This window comes from Alosa alosa, chromosome 23 (genome assembly GCF_017589495.1).
Source record: "Alosa alosa isolate M-15738 ecotype Scorff River chromosome 23, AALO_Geno_1.1, whole genome shotgun sequence".
NCBI lineage: Eukaryota > Metazoa > Chordata > Actinopteri > Clupeiformes > Clupeidae > Alosa > Alosa alosa.
The window spans coordinates 22,680,672-22,706,124 of record NC_063211.1 but is presented as its reverse complement, the minus strand read 5'-3'; the positions used below and the strand labels follow the sequence as shown (position 1 = coordinate 22,706,124).

At 42.5% G+C, this 25,453-nt stretch overlaps 1 protein-coding gene across 2 annotated transcripts in view; it reads right to left on the bottom strand.

Annotated features, from left to right (window-relative positions):
* gpc6a (glypican 6a) overlaps nt 1-25,453 on the bottom strand; it is a 125,701-nt gene that overhangs the window by 65,689 nt on the left and 34,559 nt on the right. For both annotated transcript variants that reach the window (XM_048235431.1, XM_048235432.1), the window contains exon 3: nt 2,946-3,337. In XM_048235431.1, coding sequence (XP_048091388.1) covers nt 2,946-3,337 — 392 coding nt within the window. The remainder of the gene's footprint in view (nt 1-2,945; nt 3,338-25,453) is intronic.

Genomic DNA, 25,453 nt, shown 5'->3' with positions numbered 1-25,453 from the left:
AAGATGGAGATCTTGGGACACATTTTCAAACACTTCCAACAAGACGTTACGTAACATTTCCAGCTGTGCAAGAGAGAATATTTTAATATGTTCATTTCTCTCTTGTGTTATTGTTTGGATGGCATGTTTATTAGAGGTTAGTGAGCCACCTAACCTCAAACTCATGAACACATCACATCTACAGCAATGTATAATGAGCAAAGTGCCCATTGTGGTTTACGAGTTTATGAGGGTTTACTCAGAATGGTCATATAATTTCTGTGACAAATATTAAAATGGATTCATTGGTGAAACCTTACAATTGTCTTCCCTTTACCACTGTGTCCTGTCCTACTGTAGCACTCCTAAGTAAAGCAAACAATGCATCAAACTCACCAAAAAGTAAGAACCAGCCCTTTTTGTCTCATCCAAGTCACTTAAGGTCCACATAGTCTATTCAGTTATAAAATATTCCTTTCTATCCTCAGAATGTGGTTCAGTGGTGAGAAAAAATGTTAGTGGATCCGGCCATAAATGTAGACTATGGCACATTAAAAACTGCATGTGTCAGTATTTACGTCCAGATGGCATTCTTGTACAATGGAGATGCCTACCTATTGCATTCAAATAATGACGGCAGGGATTTATCTGTCCTGCACACTGCCTAGGCTGTCTCTAATTGGGTTATGACAATACAAAACCTTAAAAAGAAAAGACATTTGTCAAAGCAATGTGTTTTCACACAAAAGCACTCTGAGTGAAATAAAGCATGCACTGTATCTTATCAATGCCACCGAGCATCCAAAAAACTAAAATGACAAACCGCTCCAGTGTAAAATGAAACATGTAACGAAAAACAACTCTGACTGAATTTATTAGATGCCATTGGCAGCTAGCAGCTTTAACAGATACGATATCTAGCTAAAGCTAATTAGGTGGTCAGAGGGGGAAAATACACTGCGTAGAGAAGTCTGTAAAGGCCACGGTTGTTTCCTTCTGATGGAGGATAATCACCACAAATTCTCCATTCTGTGCCCTGTGAGCATCCAGCGAAGCACCAAGACAGAGAGTCCGCAATCTGCTCCATCATTGCCACCTGCCAACGTGCTAATAAACAACAGAGGAAAGGTCAGGCCCTGGCTGGAGGTGTCGGGCTTAAAACACAGGTTTGATTAAAACCCCCCGTGTTCAATCCCAGCCGTGGGCTGCCACAAGCCACACCCTTGGTTTCTCCTCTGCGTGATGGAAAGCATTAAGCCAACAAGGGGCCGTAAAAACACATTCCATCATGGTCACTTTGCGTGGCAATTTCTATCAGGCCTTGCTCTCTCCCACTTATTCTCGCTCTCTCTCTCTCTCTCTCTCTCTCTCTCTCTCTCTCTCTCTCTCTCTCTCTCTCTTTCGCTCTCTCTCTCAAACGTAAGTGGCACACTGGCTGCCACATAAAAAAGCTAATTTAGTGGTTGTGGTTGAAAGCCATGAAAATATTAAGACCATATTAGCCAAAATCCTAAAAGTGGAGAAGCCAGTGTACACGCGGCCATAAATCAGTGGTGCCTGATCATTCCCAATATGCTACACAATGTGCTATTTCACTTTCGTCAATGTGGACGTCTGGTATCTGCATTCTTTCAGTGAGGAGGTCTAGCGTATTACTCCACTGTGGCTCAACATAAAATGTACAATAATGCACAAAAGAGTTGATATAAATGGGTGATATTGATCCTGGCAGTGGAGCTCCGCAATGTCAATAAACATCAAATACTTTTGACGGCTTAATTGTCTGGTTCTCACTCAAAGTCATCGAGTCGTCATGTTTGTTGACTGCTTTCCAAGCACTTAATGGGGTGAATTTCGAGCTGTATCTATTGTATCACGCATAGATGAGGTCAGTCTTTCCATTTCAAAAGCCCTCTCTGACCATGAAGCTGATGAAATTGTAGTGTACTGTATATACTGTTTGGAATTGAAACAAACATACTTGTTAGGAGATTAGTCCATCAGTGTCAATAGGACTGTAGAAATATGTCCAGTAGCCTATAGGGAGAGATGGCTCGTAATGAATGGTTTTCAAGACTGAAAAGTGCATGTGCTTATTAGAAGATTATTCCATATGTGATAGTGGGACTGTAATGTACAGAAAGGATGTACAGCCAGGAATGGGTCGTATGTTTATGGACAGAACTTATACATGGCAGTCTATTCCCATCATTTCTCCCAAAATGTTCTACAATCTGTGGGTATTACTAGTGTTGTTCATTGCAAGGTGCTGACACACTGATCAAAGGGAGCGCTTAGACAGCGAAACTAAAGATCAAATCCCGTGAAATGAAGATACAAACGCTGAGCTCTGTCACCTGAGAGCTGGGGGTAAAACATATTCATAACATAGCATCCACAAGCCATTAGAATATCAAAGCATGCCGAGCGCTGTGGTGAAGCCCAAACCATCAGGTGGTCTGGGCCTCAGGCAGATAGGACAGACAAGGCCAGCAAAAAGATAAACGATGTTCACTTGAGAGTGACTGAGATGTGTTCATCACTAGTACTAGTAAGCAGTTCCTTGCTTGAGGTTTTATTTTTTTATGAGTGTTTTCTGTTTGTTTAGATGAAACATCAAGTGTAAAATCCTAGCTGTGGGTAATTATATAATTCTGGCCACACAGACTAATTCATAATGTCAGTGAAGGTATGCTTTCACCTGCTTTCACTTTTTTATCGCCAAAAGACACCAAATAGCATATTAGCAAACTGTCAACAGTGACAACAGTGTTCTTGGTCTTTACAAGATTTATACGTAGCCTTCCTTTTATTTAGTTAGCTCACAGTTTTATATGAGAATTTGTTACTGTTGCTTTGCTGCTGTCCCCAATGAAACACTAATTGAGTGGGATATGGCCAAAAAATTACACTGTATATGTAATATGAGGATTGGCATCTTCTAAAAACATGTGCATCCAACTCACCTTTGCCACTCTATTTGCCACCTCTCTGCCAACCATGAGCCCCTGAACAAACGTCCGGGCTGCGATGAAGGCCCTCGTGACCTGGGCCTTCAGCTTGCGGGGCACGTCGCCAAACGGCTTGAGCTGGTCAGTGTACTTGCTGATGCATTCCAGGTAGTCGTCGGTGAAGTGGTACTGCGAGTTGAGCAGCTGGAACATGCGCTCGAGCAACCGCGACCAGAAGTCGTTGAGCATCTCCTGGAGGTTGACGTTGCCGCCCGTGTAGTAGCGCTTGAGCTCCGTGAACAGCTCCTGAAAGACCTCCGAATTCTGCATGTACAACTTGCCGTATGTCCGCACGAACATGTCATTCAGCGACCTCTGTGAGTTTTCCAGCAACTCCAAGAAGAATTCTAAAAAGAAAGAAAGAGAGAGAGAGACAAAGAGAGAGAGATGGAGGTAAGTGAGAACATGCTGCTTGATGTTGCTGCTTGATGTGTGTGTGTGTGTGTGTGTGTGTGTGTGTGTGTGTGTGTGTGTGTGTGTGTGTGAATGATGGTGCTCCTAAATATGTGTGAAGATGTGTCTGTTTTTAGCACCCATTACTGTAATAACACCTTCAACTTCCATTGTGTCTTTTAAATATTTGAAAACCGGAAACATAAAATCCAAGGCCCAGGACCACTATCTGCTATCTGAACTACTAACTGAACCACATTCTGCATTTACTCAAAACTGAAACACACGCCATGATACAATTTCCTTCCTTCACTCCAGCATGGTCCACATATCATATCATGTGTCCGAGTGAGAAGTGCAGAAAGCCTGCCAGCCAACCTGCCATATGGCATTCGAATTAGAGCTCTGCGTCTAAACTTAAATGATGAGAGTAAAGATTTATGTAAGGTCACCGCGGTGACCGTCTGGCCGGGGCAGACACTTGCCGTCTCACTCTTATCCCCTGGATTTCACCGTCCGAGTGTTTATAACCTCGGGGCTTGGTAACTTTACACTGAGTGCCACCGCGACGCACCGTATTTCAAATGAGGCACTTAAGGCAGAAAGACAGTGTGACTTCAACTTGTGCGTGCCCGTGCTTGGGAATGACTTTAGCCCTGGCTGCTCTGTATAAACCTGAGATAACCATTATGTGTGGGATGTCCTTCCAAAGGCCATGAATAATTGAGAATAATCTAAATAATGGTCCACAACCATCATTAAATATTAAAGAAAGGGGTTCTCAGTCCTAGAACAAATAAAACAAGGTTTCGGATTTTGACACCATTAAAATGGCTTCTGTCCCTATAGTTGTGTTCCCACCCACTGTCAGTCGAGTAATGGCACTTAAATAACAGCCTGATTAGAAACATGGAAATGTGACGACCAATATCCTAGCCGGAGATATAACACGCAATATATAGTTTGCTCTCAAAATGTTCCTCATTCTCTTTGCACTTCATAACAATGTGACCTGCTGTGGCATAACCAAACACTCACTAACTCACAGACAAACACACACACACACACACACACACACACACACACACACACACACACACACACACAGTGCACATCTGACAACTGCAGCATGTCTGGCTGTGATCTCAATGTGTGCTGATGACAGCACTTCACTTTGTTTACACGCCTCACAGTAATCAGCCACTGAGTGCCTGGCTGGCTGAGAAGGCCGCAGCATCACCCAACACTTGAACTCAACACAAAAGTGTCTTTTTCGCTCCCTCTTTCCTCCCTCTCCCCAAGACAATTTGTTAGTTTTACTCACTGTCGCTCGAGAGAGGAGAAAATAGAAAGAAAAACATGACATGAGCTTCATAGAGTAATGACTGCTGGAAGTTATGTTCTTTTTTAAAGAAATAGTTCACCAGACTCAAGACCAACAATTCCAAGTGAAAAACAGAATACTAGGTGAGGTCTCTTCCAAGGATATGTGCCTGAAGGTGAAACAACAGGTATACCAGCCCTTGACTAGAATGGTTTCATTTCACAATAATGTGATTTTGTGAGATATTATTTTTCCCAGCCATACAAAGTTAATTTGATATTTTCCTATGAAGCAGGCTATTACACAAATGACTGAAATAAAGATTAAGCCAGAGTTTGTCCTTTAATTTCAGAAAGAAACAGACTCCTTCAAGGTGGATCTGATAGTGGAGAGAAAACAAGCCATTTGAGTAATTGCTCTGCGCAGGTTCCTTTTTCCAGCTATCGTTTCACAAGAGTTGCCTCTCAGGCACTTATCATGACAATATCAAATGGGTTGTATTAATCTTCAAATGCCTTTGTAAGTGCTCATTAGTGGAGAGCAATACCTTCGACATTACATTAACACAAGGGGTTACTCCCCCCACACACCTTTTCTCTCTCTCTCTCTCTCTCAGAGTGCATCTTGCCCGGTGTCCTTTGTGAAATAGGACCACTCCTCTCTAAAGCTAAGTGAATCTAATCTTCACAGGTATATCAAGGCTCTCATTAAGGACAACCCAATCCCCACTCACTCCATGTTCAAAGCTGCTGACTGACCCGCCATTACTTTCTTGTATTTCCTCAAAGCTCAGACAAGGACAAACTGCAGACAAAGTGCTCGGAGATATTATAACACAGCTGAATAATGAAATAACAATAACTAAGGCTACCTTAATTTCACAATCCACCTTGCTAAAATATTACAATAACAATTCCGTCTCTGTGGACCTTACAAACACATACAGTATTGATTAGTCTGCTAGCCAATTTCATAAAGTCCTCCATCTCATTACCAACTTTGTAGAACTACTTCTAAACTCTTCCTAAAAAGTGAAACTTTTATACAAAGAACAAAGTAGTTAGTTGCATGGTTGGCATACAAAATACACACGTTTTGTCCAACCTTATTAAACACCTGGGATGTGAACATGTGAATTCAAAACATCTGTTTTGAAGGTATGTTAGGACACGGACGTCCTGCTGGGCTACTGATGTACTCTACCCTGCACTCAGAAACGGACTCATGGTTCGCACACACAGCAGTCCCTCTTCCAAACGTTTCGCCCATTACCCAGAAAGCAAAGAGTGATTCAGTGGAAGCAAGATGAGGAAACATAGCAAATTTGCTCTGAAGCAAAAAACCCCACAAACCCAAGCCAGGCCGAGAATGAGGATCTGGTTATGCGTCGACTCTTCAGCTTCCAAAAGCAACGCAAAAATGGCCCAAAATGAATCAGTTCCAAGCACAGAGGCAAATCCATCATTTACTAAAGTGGTTGTGACTTTTCACCAGCGAACACCATGGGTCAGTGCATGGAAATTACGAAATACTGAGGGCGTGCTTGACAATGTGGGTTGGGGTGGATATCCTCAGCTGAAGTAATTAATTGAGCTCTGCATAGGCTAATTGAGTGCGGGGAAATAATTTGAAAGGCCATTACCTACATGTCACAAGTAATCAAATCACCCCTTTTTATCTCGCAGGTCTGGTCAAAGTTATAATCAGAGGCTTTTGCGACTGAGGGGGAATGTGTGATGATATTGCAAAGTGAGCATGCCAGCCTATGTAATTGCGAAACATTGTTCCTCTTCACTCATATGCAATGTGAAGCCCCATTAGGTCCAGACGCATCACTGTGGTTGGTGGGAAATATGGCCGTCACTATACTATGCAGCATGCTGCTCGGCAGATAAATGCCTAGCGTTAAAACAATTATCCTTTTTTAATAGCGTCGAGCGAATGGATAATGCGTTTCTTTTGTCCCAGGAACTCTATGTTCGTGTAACTAATGTCTGCTTTTCAAAGTCATATACATATCCGGCAGTGGCAATCGAGCAGACACTTCAGAGGCTCGCATGACTCATTAGTATTAGTCCCGTCTAACCTCCATCCACATCAAACTGAGTGTCAACTGTCAATACGGCGAGCGTAAATCATTATGAGCGAAACCTCAGCCTCGTCCATCATCGCAAACCACAAAGTGTCCCCGTGGCACTGTTCTCCTCCTCCTAACGACTCTATAAACGGCCTGTGGCCGACACCTCCACGGCTGGGGCAGTAAACTTGCGTGGGAGCTGCCGTGAGGTGGGGCCCGATCACCCTCAAGTGTGTGTGTGTGTGGGTGTGTGTGCTAACGCTGAAGGACAGAGACGCTCATAAAATTGCCTGACTGTGGTTATCGATTAGCCCATCAAACAAAGCCAACCATTATCATGATTGATGGCATCTTCTCCCCATGCTGCTTAAAGGAGATAACCGTTGGGTGTGAAGCCAATCCAGTCCACCTGCTTTTGGAATGTCCTGTGTCGAAAAAACTCCTATGAGCCTTGGCACAGCAGAATTTATATTTCATATTTTTCATTTTTTTCTTTTTATGTCTGAACTTCTATACAGACTTGTGTTCTTGTAAGTATGCATTTTTTATCACTATTGATCTCTTGCTTCAATATCTGGCTGCCAGAATAACTCTGTATTTCATCAGCCCCCATCCAACGCCTCTGTTTAAGTGCTTCTGTTGGCTGGCAATCGATGGTGCCCGATTTCAAAAGAGCCCAAGAACATGATGGAGACCTCGCGGTGACAATTCTGCTCAGGCCCTGCGTCACACCAGAGAGACCCCCCTGAAACATGCCACACCAGTCTTGTTTTACATGCGGTTTCTCCACGAAGGCACTCTCACACACGCAGGAAAGGGGAAGTGGAAGGAGAGAGGGCATGTTTTTAAGTGAAAATGTCTTGACGGTTAATGTTGAGGTGTCAACCAGAATGGCTCAAATGTCTCACTGCGGAGAAACCTCAAGCCATCAGTAAAACACCTCCACACTCATACCACTGCTCCTATGGATTACTGCTTTCTCCAAAATTTGCATGAACACGATAATGCTTTGTATATATAGACTATATTTTACAGCACTTACTTATTATCAACAAGGTTGCAGGAAAGGACCTAGATTCCGGGTGTCCCAGACAACAACCCTTCGCCCTGGCTGCAGTGTAGTCAAAGCACTTACTCAATACTTTTGTCAGACAAGGTTGCATGTAGATTTCAGTTCATCTTCACTGAATTCTTGACTGGAGACATGGCTACACAGGCATGGCATGCACATACGTAGATATACAGCTATACTGAATATCTAGACATTATGGAACAACTGTCGGACAATGCAAACCTCAGACAAAAAAATAGCAAGAGGCAAACCCTTACAACACAAATGCTTACTCGTCCTGTTGAGTTTTTCTATCAGCATAATTGCCTTTTCTTTTATTCACAATCTATTTGAGACATGCAGGCCATTCTGAATGAAATCAAGCAATTCTTAACAAAGAGAGATATGACCAAATTATGTCAGAGTCAACTCACTGTCATTCAAATGAATAACTGCAAGCCGTTTAAAAAAAAAAGATGACGCTGATAAGCAACGGGTAATTTCTCTGCTACAAGGACTGACTGATCACATGCCAGTTTCTACCTGGTTAAACAAACACTAAAGCTTCATCGCGTTCGAACCTCACTATTCCAAGGATGCAGTACATTCTGGACAACTCTCCCTAGAGAGTCAGGAAGACTAATCTGACTAACTATACAGCTCTCTGAGAGATAAATGCAAGTCTCACACTCTAAAGTGGCTGTCAGATAGTACAAAGAAGCACCTCAAGTGCACGGGGTTCCTTTTCAAGTTTAAAGCAATCTGTGAAGAGAGAGAGAGAGAAAGTGAGGGGGAGAGGAGAGCAAACCACTTGCGATAGCCGCACAGCAAGGATGACAAGCCGCTCTTTAGTGGTTTTACCGTTATCAAAAGCCCACTCACACCTAAATCTAATAATCAAACCAATGTCAGCAATGAAAGCTCGCAATGATACAAGGTCCATATCTGCCTGTGTTGTCTGTCTGTATGAGCCATTGAGAGAGAGAGAGAGAGAGAGATGGTGACAGTTGCCTGTTGTGCTTGGAGGGCAAAGAGTGTGCCACATTATCATAATTAGATTAGTTTGGGGACTGATGAATGCTCCAATACAGAGACCTCTGAACAATGCTTCAAAGGCTGCGGTCGAGTCCGCTACAGTGAATCCAGTGTTCTCAGTTGGGATTGCACTCTCTTTTAATGTTTGTTGATGGGACAACACAGCTTTTGTTGGATTCAGAGCTTGCAGGCAACACATTGCACATTGAAGAATTCATCTATACATATAGATAAATTATCCAAAGGATGGGGCATTCCTGTCAAACATGTTCAATTCTAGCTTTCAGACGCTTCACTTGGACTAGTATAAAGATTCATTTTATTCAGGAGAATGCGGCCAAACTCACCCTCTTACAAGTAAATTTCATCGAGCAATACTAAAAGCATTTCTTGAATCTCGTCCACACATTCATTTTAGCAGCAGTTACTTTTTTTCCTCTGAGGTTGTTCAGAGTGGAATTCCAAATGAAGAGTCGCAGGGGTCCGCCATGCCCCCCTTTCTCCTCCTTCTGTTCGTTAATTGCCGGCTCTCACAAAGAAATCCCAACCTGCATTCAGTCTCATTAAACTAGCGCAGCCCTAAAGCTGGGACAGCATGCTCGCGCCTGAGCTTTTGTTTCATTTTTCTCTGAGTGTGACTGCGACTGTGTGGGGTTTGTGTTTGTGTGTGTGTGTGTGTGCACGCGTGCGTGCGCGTGGGCTGTTTGTTTCAGATTTATTACCTGTGAAAAAGATGACGTGTGTGTGTGTGTTGGTTTGTGTGTGTATGTGTTTGAGAAAGACAGAGTACAACAGCCAATTATGCTAATTTTGTTTGTCTCGTTATGGATGCTAGCTTGTGTGGATTTTAAGGGGAGGTGCATTCGGCCTTGGGAGAGCCACAAAAGCAAAGTATTTGTCGCAGAACACCTTGTTGGAGATGGTTAGCTACATCTGGATGAGTTGACAGTCTGTCTGCTCTTCAGAATGATCCCCTGGTGAGAGACTCACTGTATCAGGGCCAGTGATGCAGATGGTCTAGCAGTAACTGCTCACATTTACCGTGCAATTACACAACTCGTTTTGTAAGTCACTGTTTGACTTTGTAATAACTGAGGGAGTCAAAAAGTGTGAAAACAACTAAAGAGTTGGTACTAAACCATTGTCAGTTGTTGTTAAAAATGTGCATTCATTAATTCATCCTGTCATACCGTCATTCATTCATCTGAGCATTCACACAGTAATACAGTCAGTTAGTCAGTGAGTCAGTATTTTAACTCCTGTGGCAGTTAGAAGGATAACCATGTCATTCCAATGTGGCAGCTCAGACTCTAAAGTTCAGCGAAGAGGTTATCGATGAAACAAGAGAGCTACTAACACACACACACACAAAAAAAAAACGAGCTGAGCTTGGTGAGGTGACAGTGACGTGACAGAGGACTCCAGCCGCATTGTTTGGTCCTCACAAGGTGTCATGAAATGACCGATGACTTCCTGTGTCATAATCAAAGTGTCACCATTTACCCCTCCATTCACTCACAGAGGAGAAAGACACATTTTAACTATATGCAAATGTGACGGGAATCCTTTATTGTTTGATAAGGTCATGCAGTTACCATCATTGACATTTAAGATAATCAGTCCACCTCTGGGGTTACGCATGAAGTCTCGATTCAAAAAATACATCAATAATAAAAGACCTGCATCCATATATATCAAGTTCTTTTCACTGCTATGGAAGCTCGTTTAGCTCTTGAATATTTATATATACATTTTTTTTTTAAATACCAAACCTTGGATTTTGGAAGGCAATGAAAAAGGCAAAGCTAATCTATATTCATTAGCTGGCGTGCTGTGTGAAAGAAGTGAGCTGAATGAATATCTAGGTCTCAAACATGTTGCTCAAGGCTTTGATCCATCTCCAGCACTCTGCAACGATGACACTGCAATTTTCACAACAGATGACACCCCATGAATGCTACCCATCGATCCCCGGCAAAGCACAGCAGCGACAGTGTCATTTAGAAAATCTCCCTAATACAAAAATGCAGGTAACTGGATTTCAGTTCTAGATGACGGCAACAATATGGGGTCACATAATTAGGGAACTCTATTGTAACACAATAAGGAAAATGCTGGACAATTTTCACACTCCTCATCCATCATTGGCTTGGCACCTCATTCATAACATCTGTAAAATTAAAGGTGGGGCAGCTTCGTCGCGTTTATTGAGACCAATTGTTTTCTGACAGTCTGGTGAATCTCTGCTGGCTTTTATTTTTTTATTCACACACAGCCGATCGCTGTTAACGCAGAGGGGGGGTGATAAACTGAATGAAGTGGGCAGACGGTGCACTCTCTTCCTGTGAGATAACAATGGGGCTCCCCTTGATCACATTTTGTGTCTGGCAGAGGGGTCAAATATTTGTTCAGGGGGATGTATTTCATTGTGCAGTCAGGAGTCAGCAGACCGGGGAGCGTTTGAGGGTTTGAGTGATTCTGTTTGGTTTAATTCAAAAAATGGTACAGATTTCAGAGTCCACCCTCCCTCCTGAGTATCAAAGGAAACCCATATGTAAGAGCCGTTTTTAATCAGTATCATTCCTCATTTTAATAGCATTGAAATAGGAATGAAAATAAAAGTATTACCACACATAGGAGATGCTTCCCTATGCTTGATGGTACAGCAAAACAGAACCCACTGCGGAAAGAAAGCCACAGATGAAGATATTAACCTTCCACGACCCCAGCTATGAATCATTTGACCCTCTGCCAGGCCTGCTGGAATTCCCATGGGGTGGAACCATTGACTCGTCGGTCCAGTCTCCTGGAAACCGAGCAGAGGTCTTGACTTCCTGTGGTCTGTCGCGGCCCCGTTGGCACGCGGCACAAAGAACTGAGGGGGTGTGAGCGTCCATGTCCTGGCCCGGCTCCCACTCTGGCTCTCGGCTCGGGCTGGCCATCTAATCAGTCCCTCGTCGGGCCAATTAAAAGTCGCTCCATAGCAATTGAGGGGAGGCGTGGGCATTCACTTGCAAAACCGCAGCCAAGTTGGTTACAGCTCACCATTACTGGATTAAGCGGCAATGCCCATGCACTAATGATTTTTTTTTCTTTCTCTCTCGGTTCTAGGGATATCCAAAGCCAAGCTCAGCTGTTTATGCACATCAACATCGACACTACAGGACACAAGTAGGGCTTTCTTTGTATGGCTCTCGGATGATGAGAAACAACTTGATTGCATGAGAACGCTCATTCCTGCCAAAAATTCTGTTATGAATTAGTCTGAATGAAAATGAAAAACCCAAAAAAATAGGTTACTGACACAGTATTTCTGACTCAAAAGATGTGTTCAGAATCTGTTGTTGATGTTTCAGAGAATCATTGTACAGAGGGGTAAAACTATGCATTGCACACCAACACCATGCAATCATCTCAATCCTTGAGAGGAGATCAGCGCTGGAATACTGCATTATAATTTGCCCACCCACAGCGAGCACAGTGAACAGTGTTTTCATGTGTTTCCTTCCTTTAGCTCCCTAGTCTGAGCACCCGTAAAACTCTCTTCAAACAACATCACATGACAAGGCGCTGACAGATTCAATTCAATTCAACAGAGCCTTGAACAACATTGAACAAGAGAAATGACATGTAATTAGATGGATATGTGCTAGACATGTTACATGAACATATATAACATAAGGGCTAATTAATTTTCTCTGTTAACACCAATATAACACTTTTGTCTCCTCTTTTTAAAAGAGCTTGCATCTAAAAGCAAATACTGCTTAGTTCATAATGAACACTGCTTGTTTGATTACAAAGCTCAGTATGCTTTTCCCAAGGCTGAGTGGACACTAGCATTTGCATGGAGACCCCTGCCTGTCACCCCACATGCGAACTGCAAAAAACAAAAAAAGGGAACGCAAGTCTTCCCGAGGAAACAGGTCGCAGCTGAGCCGAACGTCCAGACGCCAGAGGGGTTCATTCAGGACGGGGGGGTTATTTTCCCCGACCGCCTGCCAGCCCTCCTTAGTCCAAAGACGCTGCTGGGTGTTGAAGGGTGGGGGGTGGCTGGTGGGGTGCCGTGGGCGCCTCCAGCTGTGTGGATCCCATCTGCTCCCCTCTCAGCTATTTTAATTACCTGTGCTTATTTTCCTCGGCACCGGCATTGCCACCGCCGCCTCTCGGCGGACCCCCTCTCCCCTCCCTGTCCTCTGATTATCATAAACAGGTCAGGCAAACTGTTGAAGCCCCTCCGAGCTGAAAAAACGCAAAGTAATATTTCACTGTGTTCTAAATGGCCCAGAGTTGTTTCATCTTTTTTCTTTCTTTCTTTCTTTAAACACACCAAGACAGGAGCAGACACAATCACTCACTGTCACAGGCTCTTAAATTAGTTGGCATGCTGGAGGTATCCCCAGAGAGAGCAATGCCAACCGGCTCAGCTTGGACCACTTCCAGGACTCCGAATGGCACCAGTGGGCCTTTAAAATAACTCTCTCTTTTTTTTGAGTCGTTCAACAGGGGCCTCTCTTACAGGAGGTGTTTCAGTCTCTATAAAAAAAAAATGTGTGCTAAAGTGCACGAGGTAGAATTCTTCACCTAATTTGGGAAACACAAATGGTAGAAAACAAGATCCTAGATTTGAATGAAGAAACACTCTATGGCCTCAGAGACAGGGAGATAAAGAAAGAAATATGGAGGAAGAGAGAGAGAGAGAGAGACCTCTCATACATCATGGAGACATGATCTTGGCTTTGACATACTTTCTCCTGTGTCTGTCTGCTTGACTAAACATGATCCCCTCGTGTTTTCACAGCATGCCTGAAAGTATTTTTAGTATTTCTCTAAATATTCAACATATATGTAATTTGTTTATAGGCTTCCACTTGGGCCTATGGGTTACTAGGCTTTATACCCCTTTATACCCACTGAGTACATAACATGACCAAGATACAAACTGAGGGCAGACCAGCTAAACAAATGGGATATACACACATAGTATATAATGCATAATATATATGCAATGCAGTCTCACAATGCGAGGCAAACAACTCGTTCAAGTTCAACTAATCTATTTCCATTAGTGTTCCATCTTGCACAAGGGGCTCATTATAATTTTTGCCACCCAAAAAAAGTTGACACGAGACACTCAGCGGTTTAAGGTGATAATGAATAAGGAATGATCATCACCCTAGCGGTGCTTAGAGGCTATAAAAAAATACATGAATGCATAATTAAATAAAGCGCTGCTCTTGTTTTGCCACATCTATCATAGCTTATATTCTTTCACTCTCACTCATTTTTAGTTTGGGCTCTTATTGCTCCATAGAGTGGTGTGTTCTACATCTCAACACCCCCCTCTGCCTTGTTCTCAAGAGGCAGACTGATTTTTGTCTGTGTGTGTGTGTGTGTGTGTGTGTGTGTGTGTGAGTGTGGGTGTGTGAGTGTGTGAGTGTATGTGTGTGTGTGTGTGAGTGTGGGTGTGTGAGTGTGTGCGTGCATGTGTGCGTGCGTTTGTGTGTGTTTGTGTGGTCTGGCCCCTGTGTTGATCGGATGATGAAGATGAGCAGGCTTGCCAGTGCCTCTTCCTTTTGGCCACTGACCCATCTCCAGTTGGGCTCAATCAGGCAGGAAGAGAGCCCAGTCCAGCCACCAGCCAAGAGAGGCCCACTGCCAGAACCACGGCTTATCGCCACAGCGCGGTTTGGGGGGGAGAGGAGGGGTGATTGGTAGCTTGGTGTGCATCAGTGGGTCTGCCATCTTTAAATGCCTCTATGGACAAACCCACTAGAAACCCTCAGGGGATGTTAAAACCCAACCCTGTCAATCATGGGGTGCATTATCACCAATGAAGCAGTACCAGCCACTGATAAAGGGGTACAAATGAGCACTGTCTCTTTAAGACCCATCATCAGACAAATGATATGGCTCTGAACATCTGAGCATCGCTGCTATCACACTTAGCCACCGTGCTGAGAGAACCATGCATGCGCTAGAAACAACCTCATAGATGATTATACACATTGGAACAGAAGTTTATGAAGGAGCATTTCATAACTCAGGCTAGAAGTCGTTGAGTTGTCTGAAAGGCTGGCAACGAATAGCACATCTAGCACTAAAGCACAGTCTGGAAGTTATTTTCAAGGATGCCACAATCTCTCTAAATATGAAAGTGCTTATTAGAATCCCACAGCTGAAATAATATGAAAAGTGATTCTGATAACGACCAGTTTGATAATGAAGTATTGATGAAAACACACCAGCTGAAATGCCTGAACTGTCTGGGTCTAGCTTCAAAACCAGTTTGTTTTGACCGTATCTGCTTTTTGTTTTTCAATGTCATTTAATACTGAATGCTGGGGATTTTACATCTGACTACAGAGAGAGCAAGGCCACAGGTTCAAATAAGGAAAGATGTGCAGGTATGTCTGCCTACTGAATATAAAGATGTCAGTGATATCTGAATAGTTAGCCTTTCAAATACTATTGCAATCTGTCACTGATCATTTGGATAGCAACTCTTCAAAACTAATGACTAACCAGTGACTTAGCAAGAGTGTAATAAATCATGACTGTGCATGCATTCCACTGTACAGTACAAAAATCAATAAGGCCTCAAAACTCCAACATGAGATATTGATCACAGTGGTTTGTGTCATTTGAAAAGGCACATTTGGAGCAACAGTGATTCTCATTACGCCCAGAACAGCCTTGTTATTGAGAAAGCCATGTGTGACCAGCACAACATGAGAACTTTCACTGAAAATGGGGTGATGCCCTCTGTTAGCAGACTATGCCAAATCATTTCTAAAGATATAGTAAAGACTATGATGCTATGACTGCATAATGATATTTTAACTGTAAGTTCAACTATTGTTCAGCCCAAAAAAGTTTCACTGGTTACTTGCTTTGTCTTCTGGGACACCTCTCAAACTCACTATAGTCACTATTGCAACATTTTGAATTCATTTTAAACTAACATTGCACAACAGCTTTCCCATGAAATTCCTAAGGAAAGCTTTATTTACTCAAACTCAGATGGTTGTCCATGAAACAAACGAGCCCAGTTACCCCCCCTTTCCAAGTTACTCATGCCAAGAATGTGATGATCAACAGGGCTGGATTTGAAATGGCTTGCTCATCCTGTCCACAGCGAAGATTCTTACAGACCTCCAAAGGGCAATCTTAAGAGATTCCTTTTAAAGGCAACACGTTATATCCATCAGTTATATCCATCCATTTTCCATTTGTAGCAGGAAGTGAATATACAGTATGCACTGCGAGTTCCCCTTTATAATATTTTTTTTACTAACTTCAGGTGATTGTCCTCATTTTTTAAAAGATGAAAAAATAATTGACCTTGAAAAATTAATTACTCGTGTACTCTCACTGCTTTCCGGGAGGGCTATAGCAGAGCAAATTAAAGGAGAAGACATTTTTCACTCCTTTATCAGCCTTCATTTCCCAGATAAATGTCCTCCTTATGGAGAGCTGGAGAGAAAAAAAGAGAGAGGGGTGGGGGGTGGTGGGCTTTTTAACACGGACAAACAAGGTGTGATGTTTCACTTAAAAACGATTTTCTCCAGGCCTCCGCCTCAAAATGAAATTCCAGTCTGGTATCCCACTGACTTAAAGATCTACTCAGTCAATTACATTGGTTATAGTTGAAATACTTATCCATAATTTAGATCATTATGATCAATTAGGAATGCACAGTAAGGAATTCTATCAGTCATCCTCACACACAGCTAGATTCATATTTATTTCTCTCATTGTTCTTATGCAAAGCGACACAAGACTGTTTCTACCCACCCTGGTCTTAATTATAGTTTAAATTCATGTTCTAATGATGATCGTTATTGTGGTTTTAATTCTTACTGACAAGTGCCTTTTGCTGACTATCCTCCTTAGCCATGTCTAAGCTCTTCAAACAGGCTGTACAGTTAGTGTGGCACTCTAAAGAATCCCATCATGTCAGTCCTGGACAGAATAACATTCACTGCTAAAAGCATTTAATAGCACCTGACATAACGGCGGAACACTGAGCCAGCTGTAAAATACTGCATGACGCAGGTACCGCACTGGTGATAACTTAAGCCCTGGTAATGACCGCATTATAGGGCCATTTTCCCGTGATAATTGATTGTTTACCCTCCTTGATGAGACGCTACGGGCAAATGAGAGCTGGCTGTGTCACTCGCAGCTTGAAATTAGTCTGACGTCTCAATGATCATCACAGACAGACCTTGAGCTGCTCCTGACTGCCCTCACTAACTACTATTTCCATGCTTTCATTTGGAATGAGTTGGGAGTTGTGCTGCAGCGTTAGCATGTTTTAAACATCTACAGCGATGAATATAAAATAGTCATCGCTATTATTATTATTATTATCCTTTCAGTGCGATAGGAATGCTATTTTGTCGGAGAACAGAGCAGTAAAGACAGTAGCATTTCAAAGTACAGCATAAAGTGAAAAGATATCAGCACTACTCCCCCACCCACGGCCTCTTAAACTTGCATTAGAGGTTTTACCATCCCCAACCTCAAGAACACATCATCCATTCCCCAGTTTTAAATACTCTTTGCTAAACATAAGCAGTCTTGCTTGAGATTTGCTGTTCAATCACAACCAAAATGTGAGTGTGTGTGTATGTGTGTGTGTGTGTGAGTGACTGAGAGAGAGAGAGTATATACTTACACTAACCCTCTGCAAATGGTAAATATCCTCTTATGTCAGCAAACATCTGTTCCTTGCTGAGCATGTTCATGAAACAGGAAAAGCCACACTTCAGCTCTCTGTCTCCCATAATGCTTGCGGTTAGCAGTATGCTACCTCTGATTTACTGTGTAAATGTCAGATATTCGCCATTACAAGGATGAATCACAATGCTTCCATTGTGCCTTTAATCACATTACTTTATTTCACCCCATGTAAGGCCTCAACTTCCACTGACAAATAAATGACAGCTTAATGGTCTCTGATAAAGTGCTCATAGATGCCAGATGACAACATTTAATAAACCAGAGGCATATTTGCATTGGGCAATGATCCCATCAAGGCCTGAATTACACATAAATAAGTTCAGAAACACAGAACACAGGCTCAAAACATCGCACTGCTCTCGTATGTTAAACTTGATCATGTTTGTCCCGGGCTCTCACTGGAGCAGATGAATATGGTACCCATTAGCATAGCTGCTGTTAACCTCAAATTATCTGGCACAGTAGTTTTAAAAGCCAATGAAACGCATGTTGATCCACACACTTACCAATATGGCTTGAACTTCACTCTGGGTGAAGCAAATGTGCCGAGGGATTGTGATTGTTAAAATGGCAGCTGTTTGGATAATGGAACCTATAGAGTGGTCAGATTTTGTTTTCTGGCAGCAATTAAATCCCTGTTAGGCCCCTTTCCCCTCCTTCCCACAAAAAGTGATTTCCCTTCCTAAGTCAGACTGCAGGCTGAGCTCGGGTACAAATGCAGCATTTCGTGAAAGTTTGGCTGCAGATGAGAAAAAAGGACAGATGTATTTAATTAGCTGACCTTTTTTACATCTATTTATACCACCATAAGGTGCTTCAATATTCATCATCTCTGGTTACATTTCCCATCAGTCATATCAGATTGGTGTACGACTAAAGCAAAATGGAGTGGCAATGGAATGGAAAATGTTGAGGATAGTGTTTTCCCTTGGCAAGACATGGCAGAATTCACAGTGCTTAATTAACTGTGAAGCAAATGCAAACTTGCCAGATGCTTGGTCAAAATTTGCATTTGTCTGTCAGACCTTCCAGTTTCTTCTGTCTTAAATTAATTTTTTGATCAAGGCCATAGCCATTTTGTGTTTCAGTTCATGGAGATGACTTTATTTAAAACACATATTGAATGTTTTTTTTTTAGTGAATGAGCCGCATCCTGATATGACTGTGCTATCAGAGTGACATCACTTCCTGGTGCTGTCATTTCAGGCAACAGGCAATATGTAAGAGGAAATTGTGGTCAGGATTAAGCAAGTCCACTAAGGCCAATACAAGGTGATAAAAAGGATGAGTGTGTGTGTGTGACTGTGTGTGTGTGTGTGGTGTGTGTGTGTGTGTGTGTGTGTGTGTGTGTGTGTGTGTGTGTGTGTGTGTGTGTCAGTATGAATGTAATGAAATGAGGGAATCAGGGAGGAGAGAGGTAGAGAGAAAGAGACTGAGAGAGACAGTGTGAGTGAGGGAGTGAGCAAGAGAGAGAGAGAGAGAGAGAGAGAGAGAGAAAGTACTCAGAGTTAAAGCTGACAGTCTTTGATGTGTACAGAAGAGGGGAGGCTGGTGAACGCTTTGCGTGGGTTTGGAGGAAATCCCATCGATGACTCACGCTAACGTGACGGGTACGCCCACCCGTTTCACGAGGTTACAGCCCCCTACCACCTCATCCCATGGCGACCCCCCTCCCCTACCCCCTCCTCTCTCCTCCCATACCGTCTCACCCCCTCATAGAACACATCCTCTGCACTGCAGCGTTTAGAGTTTAATCACTCCGCCCGCTCCAAAAAAGGGCTGGCTTCCCCTTTAATGCGCGTGTTAGTCATGCTCAGTATTAAACACACATCAGAGAATTTGCATTTTGATGAACACCTTTGAGCGTGCTGCTTGGCTGTTGTGTGTGTGTGTGTGTGTGTGTGTGTGTGTGTGTGTGTGTGTGTGTGTGTGTGTGTGTGTTGGGGATGCCTAACTACTACAGGAATGCAGATCATGCCTCTTAAAAAACTGAAGTGCTAGAACAATGACAGTACAATTTTCCCACTAGCGCTATAATAAGATGTGGACACCTGGAGTGCCAAAACACATATCTAGTATTATTAAAGAGGCAGAATGTGTTATATTTATGATGCTGTCATAAGAATGTTAGTTTGAATTCTAACTACAGCTATGCTTGTTTTGAGGAGGGTTGTGTGCAGTGACTGAGAAAAAAAGACTATTTGAAGATTCTAATATACTGTACTCTTTATATGGGGCGTGCCAAGACAAAATGAGTGTTGTCGCAGAAATCCATTTGGAGATATAGCGATTTTGAATGCAGCGAGGGTTGAAAATGACAAAATTATGCATTTTTTTTTATTTCACCACTAACACATTCCTTTACCTCTTATCTATCACTCATAGACGTATCTTACCGTAAAACGACCTACAGTAGAAATATGATTTTGAAGGCCAAATGTGTAGGCTGCGCATTTAAGTTTGGAACATTTTAGGCTAGCCTACCTCACAAATTATACGAATGCCTCACACCGCCTGAGTAAATTTAGGAGCATTTAGAATCTGCGCTGTGTATAAACTTTGAAGCTGATTTTCTCAAAACTTTTTTTTTTTTTTTTTTTTTTTTGCTGAGATGAGGATAGCCTTCACATTTTGGCCAATGTCTCTAGGTTGGTTAAACAGAATTGAACAAATGACCCCTTGTTTTAAACCCTAAGGTCTGTGGATTATGATTATCTAATAAACCCATTTTTTTATTGCGTCAAACTAGACTGATTTCGTAGTGGCACGCCCCATATGTGCAATATGTACAATATGCCACACATTCTCCCTCCTGCTAACTCAACATTTTACATAAGAAGTATCCTAAACATTAAGATACTCTGGGTTAAGGTCATGTCTCCAAAGGCAATGTGAAATTCACAAAACTGAATGCAATGCAAGATTTATGTTCAAAAAGGCAACAAGTGGTTATTCATCTCCATTGCAGTTAAAAGAAAGTACTGGAACCAAACCAAGTGGAACTTGCAGATGAGTTACACTGAAATCAAAGCATACTAGACCACAAACCACACTGCAAAAAAGAAGGGTAGGTTTAAAAGGCTGGAAAAAATGACCGTAGCCTCCCTGTGCAAATCACTGAACAAGCAGTGCCTGAGGAACATCAAAGGCTACACAGAGCGACACCCCTCCAGCCTCTGACTCAGTCTGCGATGATGGGTGACCATCACACTAGTCACATCTGCCTTCATTTCCACCACTTCACCTCCATCGGCAGCACGTCAGCAGACCGGGTAATCATCATGTCTCATCTCACACAAGATCAGTGTGAGTGAGCAGCATAGAGGTGCTATCCCACATGCCACCAGCAGAGCACCCCCCCACACACACACACACACCACCCTCCACTACCCAGGCTTGCTTTGTCTTATCAATTCAATTTTTCCTCAAAAAAAAAAAAAAACCTAGTGTGAATGAAGAAGGCTAAGTATTCAATCAGGTGCAATCCCCATGTGGATGCCTTTCAAGGCTGTTGCAACAGCCATCCTCTTCAAGTGAGTATGATTGGCAGCCCAGCTCATCACAAACTCATTGTCCTATTCCTCACTATTGTGTTTTTAAAATCCACTTTGGATCCACTGTATGTGAAAATGAAATGATATGATGCATTGCCTGATATCTATGAATCACAGGGGTAAGTTCTCTGAGAGATACAGTAGGCTCTCTCGCTGATAATAACTATGGCAGAGCGACAGAGAGATACATACAGTATTTGCTTCTCTGCGTGCATGTCTCTATGTGACTTGAATATCAACAGTGTTCTAATTCATCTAGCACTCGGGGGATAAAGATCAGGGTTGATATGGGGGTTGCAAGCAGGTGTTGGATGCACGTGTAAGCACACACCAAGGAAGTAACTTTCTTCCTTTTTCCACCCCCACACACCTCCAACCTACACCCACCCACTCTCCCACACACACACTTTTACACTCCACCACCACCACCACCACCACCACCACCACCACCACTCCAGTTGCATCTGAGTCCCGCTGTTCCTTTGCAGGCACAACTCCCAGTGTGCTTTGCATACGGTGGAGTGGCTGTGTGAAGACACGCAGCTCAGGAGTCTGTCGTGCACACAGCTGAGAGGACAGGAGCGAAGGAGGGGAGGAGAGGAGAGGAGAGGAGAGGAGAGGAGAGGAGGGGAGGGGAGAGGAGTGAGGAGATGCTGCAGTGTGAATACAACTCAGCTGGATGACACAGAGCGAGAGTGACGCAACCATTCCCCTCTACCACTCCCACCCCCACCGAGAGACGCCACTGATCCTCATGGCTCTTCTCCATCTGAGGCAGACTCACGCCTCATCTCAGTACCCAAAAACAGAGCAAGGGGAGCACAGGTTGGTAGGACGTGTTGTCACGACACATACAAGCACGTAACAATACTCTGGGAATTGTACTTTCTAGCCTGAAGATACAGCAGCCATGCTATTGCACGTAATGATAAATATACACAATATATTGTATAGTTATAAATTGAACACAAGCATTTGCTTTATACCTAAACTATAACTGGGGTTAAATGACATACCACAGTTTAATTACATTGAGAAACCTGAACTTAATGTGAAATTAACACAGGTCTCTTATTATCTCCGAGTCTCCAATAAACAGTGGTAAAGATAAGTAATTAAAGCAAATAAACGCTGGGGTGCTTATTGGAGACTTTACGGTAAACGTGTAGAATAAAACATGCAAATTTCCTCTAAAGTGAAAACTCTAAATGGGGCATCAATGCTCTGGCAGATTTCCAGCAGTCCTTCTCAGTGTGCATTAATACCTGTCTTATTCACAATGCCCTGATGAATGTTTAAGAGACTCCAACTCCAACTGTGCCCGAGCCCCTCAAGAATCAAAGCCAATTTGGTCTCATTAAAACTTTCACAAATTCATTAGCGCCGAATGTGCTCATTATCGTCCCATAGGAGCGTAACCAAGGGCTGCCTGTTAGGATGATAATTCAAAAACATGGTTTAATTCATCAACAACAGGGCCCAGCTCAAATTAATACAGGCCACTAAACTATTTTACCTTTAAACTCTATTCCTCTCTCTCTTAATTCTTCTCTCTTTCTGCTCTAGAATAAAAGTTTTGGATTATGTCTTACACAAAATCACAATGAGGAGCGTGAGAGCTTCAGAGTAACAGTTTTAGCTGACAATAACACTCTGTGAAACAGAGCGCTTAGTCAAATGCTTAAGTGGACCCAGCTTGAACTATGCCAGCTCTGTCTGGCTGTGCCAAACACTGTAGTGAACTGTGATCTCAGAGTGGCACTCACTTCCCTCTGTCTCAGGCTGCTGCACTGTATTTATGTTATAGGAAGTGTGCAGGAGCATGTGACATGTAATGTTAAAAAGATTAGCACACTCAACATAGGTCATTTTGTTGCTTTGAGTAAGTTAAGTTATGTAAATGTTTAATGTCACATTTATGTATAATAAATTCACATTAGACTTTGACATTAACTCAAAAGCAGCAAGATGTCTTGACTGGGTTATGCTGATTGTTCCAATCTTGTTTGATTGGTACTGATGCTCATTGCAAAACATCTCTGCATCTACAGGTACTGTGAGGACAGAAATGCGATTGAGATGACTATGGATCAGATGAGGAAAAAAAACAACTCCACATTGTAATAGAAAGTAAAGTAACTTCACTTTACAAGACCAATCTTGTCGTTTTATTTCTGTCAGCTCTAAGAAGCCTGCCACCCCCCCCCTCCCCTCCCACTCTATCCCCACGCTGCAAATGTCTGGCTGAAACCCTGGTGCCACTAAGGGTGTAAAGTAGACATCACCCAGTCATCTGTTTGACTGACGCTCTTCCTTGTTATGTTTCTGTCAGTGTTCTCACTTCAATTCTGACAGCTAGCTTTTTATATAGAAAAAGCCATCAGACCCAATTAGCCAGCCTCTGTCATTGTTTCCAGGCTCTGCAAATTGATTGCAGTGAAGTATAAATTATTCTTGCACTGCTATTAAGAAAATGTGCTGCAAGGATGAAAGCTGGGTGAAAAAAATAGGTTTCCAAAGTTCTTGAAAGTGCTTTTGACACATTGTTATATATGATGCATTTGTCAAAGCTAAGCTGCTGAATTCTACACATTCCTGTTGTTCATTCTGTCAGACATTCAACCTTTTTATCAGCTCTCATTTTTTTTTCAACCAATTACAATTTTTTTTCATGTTCACTTACTCATTAAAACCCAAAATGCTACTGAAAAAAAAAAATACTTCAAAACAATTTTTCATATTGTTAATTTTATTCTCCCATAACTAATTTTCACTAAAAATAGCAGCTTTAAAATGAGGCTGTGAGACGTGGAAAACACCCCTAAGTTAAGCCAGTGACCTTATTCATTTTCTGTTGTGATGCTGCCTTGAGCATATGTAAGAATATGAGGCAGATTCAGGAATCAGAGGGAAAGAAATCAGTACACAGCTATTTTCCTCCCCACCATGAGCCAAAACATATCAAAGACTTTCATTTCAACTATCTGGGACTAAGATGATTCACAATTCACTACCAGCAACAAAAAATAAGCAAGCATCAGTTGCACGTATTTAACTGTGTAATCAATACAGTTGAAATTATTTAGTGTGAAAAAAGCTGTTGAATCTTTAATTGGAAGTTAAAGTACATTTGGATTAGCTGCAACCTCCATTTACTTCTCTGGAGAAAGGTAAACAAAATTGGTGCCGGCAAAAAAAACACCCACCCCTTCTCTTAATCTTGGAAAGCTGCTAGCTAATGAGGTGGAATGGTTGTCTGGAGACAGACCAAGGCCTATCGGGTGACTAGCTTTCAGAGGGGAGCTGTTCAATCACACACATGAGGCAAGGGCAGTGTGTGTGTGTGTGTGTGTGTGTGTGTGTGTGTGTGTGTGTGTGTGTGGGTGTGTGTGAACAGCAGTTCTGCAGAGCGGCATCTTAGCATGCGCTCCACATAAGGCTAAGGGCTCAAGCTTCATGCTGGGAGATGATGTTAGCAATGACAATGAGCACTAAGCTAAGCCTGGGCATGCAAACAGAGAGCGGCCCCCGGAGAAAGAGCCTTGCTATTTATTCGGCTCTGAGTGCTATCTGGCGAGAGCGAAGTCGATACCCAAGAGTGGCTCTGGCCATTTGAATCCACAACAACACACACTAGCTTACTGTTGACCTGAAAATGGCAGTTACTGGCAGTGTTAAATGTATCCTTCCTGATTACATTCTCACGACTTTCATCCTTAGCCTCCTATATTTGGCATCAAAGTTAATAATATCTGACCTGCATTTAAACTGAAAGACGCTTCGGGTATTTAGAGCAAACTGAGAGAGGCAGTGTCTACTGGACCTGGTGTGGACACTGGGTACACCGTATGACTAAACTACTGGCAAAATAAAGTGAATTGAGTTGGACCATGGGCTGGAAATGTACACCTCACTATCTTACCAACTTCAGAACAAAATAGCACAGATGAGTTGCTCTTCAAATGGCTGCCGGTAATGTACTGTACACTGCAGTCTATCTTACTATCATTGAAAATTAGAGGCCACTGAAACTGATGAGAACAGACTAAATGTTGTATGTGTGTGCTTCTTGTTAAAAAGAAGGGAGAGGCTATTAAAAACTACCTGCTTATTGAACTAGTGGACTTGGTAGCCTTGAGGAAATTAAGCTTGTTTTGCTGAGAACCAGTACAGTAGTACCACAAAAAGGCAAACCTTTGCTAATTGAGCAGGGGGGAACCATTTATTGTTTTCAATTTGGAGATTCAGATATTTGTATGTCTAACAATTAAGAGGTCAATT